Here is a 6,813-nt window from a genome sequence, read left to right as displayed (position 1 = left end):
CTCTTGGAAACATTCCTTTACCGGAACATTCCTATGAAAAAGTTAGTTAAGGACCTAATGAGACTATTACGGGAAAAGGTTGTGGGAACGTTTGAAATTAGCTGGGAGGTAATCGGGCTTGTGTTTTTATTTTTGCCAAGCACAGACAGTCAGTCTTCCTGTCATCTTAACCCCGATATATACACTTCAACCCGAGAGCCTTTGATTATGTTTTTCATTGGGGTATGTCCCTACGCCACCGCCGTAGTGACGCGTTGTTTTATTTTTTACATGGAAAATGGCTGCTTGCAGCCCAGCTCGTGTTGCTGACGGGGTAGAGGAAGGACAACTTACCGAAGCCGAACCAGAGGATGATTCCTGGGCAGAACTCGGTCCATTTGTGAAGAGGGATCCGGTAATAAAGCTCTCTAGTCCGGTCAGCGGTTTTGAGCCGCTCACGTGGTCTGAGGACCACCGACTCTCGGCCTCTACTGCAAGTGGCATTTCTTTGATGGAGGTCTTGTGCGATGTTCACGGCAACAACCAAGACTTGGTGCTGCATCGGACCTCCATCCCCGTGCCGGACAAAGTATGTGAATTGAAGGTGAATATTGGACACATGTAGCTAGCAAACTTGCTTACTTTGGCGTTCATTCCACACCTCAAAGTTGTGAGGTTGTTGTTTTTACCTGGCTGATGCCTGCTGCCTATTTGTTTCTAACTGCTAGTAGCAGTTAACCATTTATTCCAAAGTAAAACCTATTTAGGCTAGCAAATTAGGTTGATGAACTTACTTTGGGATTTAGATATTATCTGAAAATCGTTTTAGTTTTCTCAGTATGGTATTCTAAATGCATTCAGATGCCTACTTTTTAAATGTATTTAAAAAAAAACATGTGTTTATGTGTCCAGGTGGGTCCAGAGGAGGAGCTGTTGAGGGCCAAAGACAAGTTCTCCAGCGACCCTTCAGTGAGCCAGTCCTTGCTGGACAGAGTGTTCAACCCCACCTTAGGTGTCCATAAGGGCATCATGTACACCAGCTGGTCCCCCCTGGGCTGTGACGGCAATGGCCTCAGCCTTCTGGCCTCCCTCACCCTGGACCACAAGCTGACCGTCCACAGCAGCACCAAGCGTCTACAGTGGACAGTGGTGGCTGACCTGACCCAGCTGTATGGAGAGAGCCTGGAGAGTAGAGGCTACTCAGTGCAGGGTGGGGAGCCCCCCAATTCTAACCTCCAGGACCTGGCTGAGCTTCAGAGACGCTACCTCATGCAGACCCCTGTACGGATGGAATGGTCCAGTGTGTGCACCACGCAGCACGTCCAGACCAACAACAAGTGGAAGGACGTGGGGACGGTGCTGCTGGCCGTGCTGATGGAGAACGGAGACCTGGTGGTGTGGCAGTTCTGCCTGCCCATGCTGGGGAAGGATTCAGTGGTGTCCTGTAACACCATCCAGTCTGGGGTGTCGTCTCCCAGTGTGCTGGCATGGTGGGAGTACGAGCACAGCGGGCGCAAGATGAGCGGACTGATCGTGGGCAGTGCGGTAGGGCCTGTCAAGATCCTGCCTGTCAACCTGAAGGCGGTGAAGGGCTACTTCACCCTGCGCCAGCCAGTGGTCCTCTGGCAGGAGTCAGACCAGATCCCTGTACACAACATCAAGTGTATCTCCCTGTTCCACCCCAAACAGAACTGTAACTGTAGCCTGGTGGTGGCGGCCAGGGGCTCCTACCTCTTCTGGTGCCTGCTGCTCATCTCCAAGGCGGGCCTCAACGTGCACAACTCACACGTCACTGGCCTGCACTCCACTCCCATTGTCTCCATGACAGCCAGCCGCCAGGGGGGCTCCATCTACACCTGTTCCCTGGACGGGACTGTCAAGAAGCTCACGCCCATCTTTACCGACATGGCCGTGGCCTTTAAGCAGGAGGAGATCGGGCTGCCAGAAGGCATGGCAGGGCGGAGGATGCATGGCATCGCGGTAAGCCCGAACGGGGCCTACCTGGCCCTGGTCAGTACTGCAGGGATGACCAATGGTCAGCACCTGGTCTCCAGGACGTACCAGGTCCAGTTTGTGACCCTGAAGACGCCAAACGACGCGGCGGCTGAGCTGCTGGAGTCCCAGGTCCAGAGCCTGTTCAAACAGACTGACCTGCTGGACCTGGTGCGCTGGAAGGTACTGAAGGAGAAATGCATTCCTGCTCTGCTGCAGGAGGAGCTGGACAAGAAGGTACACAACACAGGCTCCCCCTACCTGTGGAGGTTAAAACTCTTCCTGGTGCGCGTGCTCTACCAGTCCCTGCAGAAGGCCCCCGTGGAGGCACGCTGGCGCCCCACGCATGAAGACTCCAAGGTGTTTGTGGGGGATGAGGAGGGGGGTGGAGGAGGGGAAGAGGGGGTGTCGAAGCTACAGGACCCAGAATCCCAGGCGTTGGAGGAGAAGATGGGAGAGGTGATAGCGTGGATCGAGGCGGTGGAGGCCCACCTGACCAGGGAGCACATGAAGAGGGTTCTGGGGGAGGTGTACCTTCACACCTGGATCACAGAGAACACCAGTATCCCCACCAGGGGGGTCTGTGACTTCCTCACCAGTGACCCTACATACGAGGACAGGGCTGCCAAGGTTGGACTAGGCTCCCTACACCTTTTCTATTATCCTATTCCATTGCCTGAGCAATAATCAAGTGTTTAAGCTCAACCCTGTTGTGCATTATTCAGCACCTCTCACATCTTGCTGTCTGTACCCCAGGTCCTGATAGGTCACATCCAGAAGAAGATGAACAAGCAGACGTTCCCAGAGTACTGTAGTCTGTGTAAGGAGGTGCTACCGTTCACAGACCGCAAACAGGCTATCTGCTCCAATGGACACATGTGGCTCAGGTAAAGTGTCATCAACCTTATTTGCGTTATAACCACGAGTCACCCGATTCCGGTAATGTAAATACTGTAATTTTTGCTATGCTAGTCCAATGTTTATGCCACAGTTGCCTTCGTATGTCAGTTGGCTTTCATGTTGCAGACATCATTTTCATAAAATATCATCAATGATATTCTTTTCTATGAAGAATTGCATACAAAATGTTTGCCTGGTGATATTCTGAACTTCTCAATACCTTTTTCTGATGCATTTCAGTCACTTCAAACCATACCTCCTTCAGAATGAAATACTTTGACTGATTTGTAGTAGACTGTCAAAGCCCCAATTTAAAAAGTTACCGTTGTCCTGATTACATAACTTTATTTTTAAATATTTTTTTTATACATTGTGAGGTTGTGAAAAAGTTTTGATATGAAAATGGGGTTGTGGGCCAAAAAAGTTTGGGAACTCCTGTCCTAGGGATGTCTTGAATAATGATGTCTACTGGGAATTCACTTTCACATATTCCGTTCTTTCCAGTCATTGCAAATGAAGGGAAGAATATGAGCAAAGGAAGCCACTTTAGACTATTGATACCCCTCCCACTCAGTGTCAGTGCCTGTCTGAAGCGTGCCCGTCTCTTTCAGGTGTGTGTTATCCTACCAGGCGTGCCAGACACTCACGTACAGACGCTGCCTACTGCAGGATAGCATTGCCAGACTGCCAGTGCCTGAGGGTAAGCAGCTAGCGCCACTTTCCACCTCTCTACCTCCTCTGTCTCACTCCACTCTCTTCTCTATCTCCCAGGGCTGTTATTCACTGTCAGCTCTCTCTCATCCTGCACCCTGATCAGCATATCTCCTTATATAGCATTGACAATATATAAGAAAGTACTTTTTTTTTCTCAAACTTTTTTCTTTAATTGTCACAGACTGCCTGCATAAACGATTTCCAATAAGCTTAACATTACTGAGTGTTCAAGCTGTTGTCTATTTACTGCTCAAATAGTGGAGCAGATGATTGTGATTGAACAGATGAATCTGATAAAATATTCAATGTTTATTTATTTTCTTCCTACCCTCTTCACTGCAGACCCAGACTGGATCAAGAGGATACTGCAGGGTCCTTGTACATTCTGCGACTCTCCTCTCCTCTAGGGCTATAGGACATGCTAGTGGAGAGCCGGGGTTACATTGCCTGCAGCATTTGTGTGCCTGCTCGGACTAGATGGACAATTTTCACAACGTACACCACTATTCCTTATTTTTACCTGTTACTTATTGCCAAGCATAATTGATATATTTAAAATGAATTATAGCACATAACCGTATCATTTTCTAAATAAAGATTTTGAATATACATTTAAAACCCCACTGATATAACTATGGTTTAATAAGAGGAAGTGGAGTGTGTGGAGATGGATATAACCTTTTCTCTCAGAGTTCACAGCCCCATAAGTATTATTTTCCTCATCTTGACTGCATTTCCAAACACTTTTGTGTGTTATTCTGTTAGGTAAAAACAGAGGGGGGACTTGGAGTGTCTATTTTTTGCCAAATACATATCCAATCTGACTGAGAAAACAATCTAAATGTACCGGTATCTGTTATTTTAATTGGCAGTGTAAAACAATTTCCATGCTGCATGTAGGAGAAAAAAGACTGTCATTCTCTTAGATGAGGACTTCCGCTACTGTAGACGGAGAGGGGGGGGAGCGCGAGGCAGTGAGCGAGGGATAGAAAGTGTGTTTAAAACTGACGCATGTCTCCCTTGGGGGCTGATTGTAATGAGATTCTACAGTAATGAGGGACAGAGTCGGGCGGCAGGCAGATGTGAAACTAATTCTAATCAAGGGGGGGTTAGAGTTGATATTGTTAAATACAATAAACCCTTTTTTATTTTGGGGAGAACAATGTTTCATGGGGAAGGATGTGCACTCATGATGTGCTCCCGCCTTGCACCTTCCCCCTGTCTCAGAGACATAGATGTCCGTGGCCAGTGATCAAAGATGGAGTTGGACCTGGGAGACTGGGCTAGTAGCAGTACTGCTCTCTATCGTGTCCTCTCTCATCCCTTACATCCCCAGCATATCCCTGTGCACAGCCCCGGCCAGGCAGAGGGGTGAGGCTGCTCTGGAGCTAGCCCTGCGTCAGGAAGTGGCCCTGGCTCTCGGTTCTCAACACTTAATGAGAGGGCCAGAGTTTTACCCAGAATCCTCAGCCCATTGTCAACACTTTTTCTAGACAGACAGATCTGTTCAGAATTTAAATTTATTTGTGGAAATAATGATAATTTGCCTGTTTTCTGCAAAGTGGCTCATTATGTCTGATCTAAGGTTGTCTGTGGTCGATATAGCGGTAGTATGTGTGACGCTAACGTATTTTGGCGATCCACACTGACAATATGTCTTCAGGTTTTTAATTATTCATTTGAAGCTAGCACTTTGCTAATTATTACCATTCAATATTATTAGACAATGTGCAAACTCTGCATCATTATACAGAGCATACAGGTTTTTTGATCATGTGATTGGCTCCCAGTAAGCGTGTTTGTCAAGTGGAAGTGGGCCTTCAGGTGAGAATGTTCTTGTCATTGATAGGTGGAGACCAGTGCTGTTAGAGGTTAGCGGTGTTTGGTTGAACCTCCTGCTTTAATAGAATAATCTGTCAAAGAGCATTTCCACCAGTAATTACCGTCTCCCCTCCCTTTCTTCCTCTGTCTTAGCTCTCACAAGACTTCAAAGAGGGATTCTTCTCTATGCATACAATATTTATAGCCTTCATGTCAATGGCTGGATCGCATAAAACATTCATAGCACCTTTTCACACTTTTATTTAATATGCTATTCCTTTTGTTTATCTAGTTTGAATATGATACAGTATATTGTATCTACTCTTATGTGTACAGATGCATTTTGTAGTACCCAAATATCTCCATCTCCACCCATTTGCACGGCAGTTGATTCATTTCACTGGAAAATCCTTATGGGATCAAATCCATGTTTCCGTTTGTATTTTTTACGTTTCATGTTGATTTCTCACTTTTGTATTTTGCTGTGTTTTGAGTCTTTTCGATAACTTCAGTCAGCTATTTTTTACATTCGCGTCATAGTTTGGAATGGAAGGCCAACGTTGGACAAATGGTTTCCATTAGAATGTCTCACCTGGACTGCCCAGTTTTCTGTCCTTAAGTCCTCTTCGACAGTTGCATGTCAACTAACAGAGTGGACTGTCAACCCATAGACACTGATCCCTATAGTACCTAAAGATGACTGCACTCACTCCTCTCTCATCTAGCTCTGTGAAACCTTGTCCTTGTCACATTGCCGTTTCACAAGTTCAGTGTCTCCTTTATCACATTTCATTGGGTCGTCTGGACTTTTCCGTGACCCTAAATATTTGTAACCAAGAGTTATATTTTCCTTCTGTTGTGTAAATAAACATTTTTGTCTTTGTACATTTTTTTTGTGTTTTTTTTTTCTCCCATTGAATTAAAGATTCTAATATGTAGTCGTAAAAAATCGAATCCTCCGTAGTAATTGTATTACCCTAAACAATGATGTTTGTTTATGCAGGAAACAGACAGTCCCCTAACTCTGAGATAAACATGACTGTCTGCAATGTTTGGACCCCAAAAATAAACACAACATTTTGGAGAACGAACGCTTTTCTGAAGTCACTTCCCTCCGCCGTTCTGCTCACACACTCCAACCCCTGAGAGAATACTTTTCTCTCCTCAGGTTTTAAACTATTCCAAACTAAGGCACATCTTCTAACTTGTCCCTGCTAATGAAGTGAGTCTGTGGGGTTTGTTTCTAGGCAGGCTGTTAACAAGGTCCTTTAACGGGTAGACTCCTTTCTCTCCTCTTCCTGTCCCTAGAGGGGTTGGGGCAGTGACCCGAGACCAGTGGTGGGGATATGTGGAGAGAAGGGGGACGTCCGTCATTAGAGACGCTGCTTGTTCTTGTTGCTAAGCATG

The 6,813-nt window shown here is 46.4% G+C and overlaps 1 protein-coding gene across 2 annotated transcripts; it reads left to right on the top strand.

Moving 5' to 3' along the window:
* Positions 1-229: 229 nt before the first annotated feature.
* Positions 230-6,291, top strand: gtf3c4 (general transcription factor IIIC, polypeptide 4). Of its 2 annotated transcripts, none has more exons than XM_029652902.2 (5): positions 230-568; positions 892-2,601; positions 2,728-2,858; positions 3,483-3,571; positions 3,928-6,291. In XM_029652902.2, the coding sequence occupies exons 1-5, from the start codon at positions 278-280 to the stop codon at positions 3,990-3,992; spliced, it is 2,286 nt and encodes a 761-aa protein (XP_029508762.1). In that variant the 5' UTR covers positions 230-277; the 3' UTR covers positions 3,993-6,291. The 2 variants fall into 2 exon arrangements, with proteins under 2 accessions (XP_029508762.1, XP_029508757.1); XM_029652897.2 differs by having other exon boundaries at positions 231-583.
* The last annotated feature ends 522 nt before the right edge of the window (positions 6,292-6,813 follow it).

This window comes from Oncorhynchus nerka, linkage group LG4 (genome assembly GCF_034236695.1).
Source record: "Oncorhynchus nerka isolate Pitt River linkage group LG4, Oner_Uvic_2.0, whole genome shotgun sequence".
NCBI classification, from domain to species: Eukaryota; Metazoa; Chordata; class Actinopteri; order Salmoniformes; family Salmonidae; genus Oncorhynchus; species Oncorhynchus nerka.
This window is presented reverse-complemented; position numbering and strand designations above follow the sequence as displayed.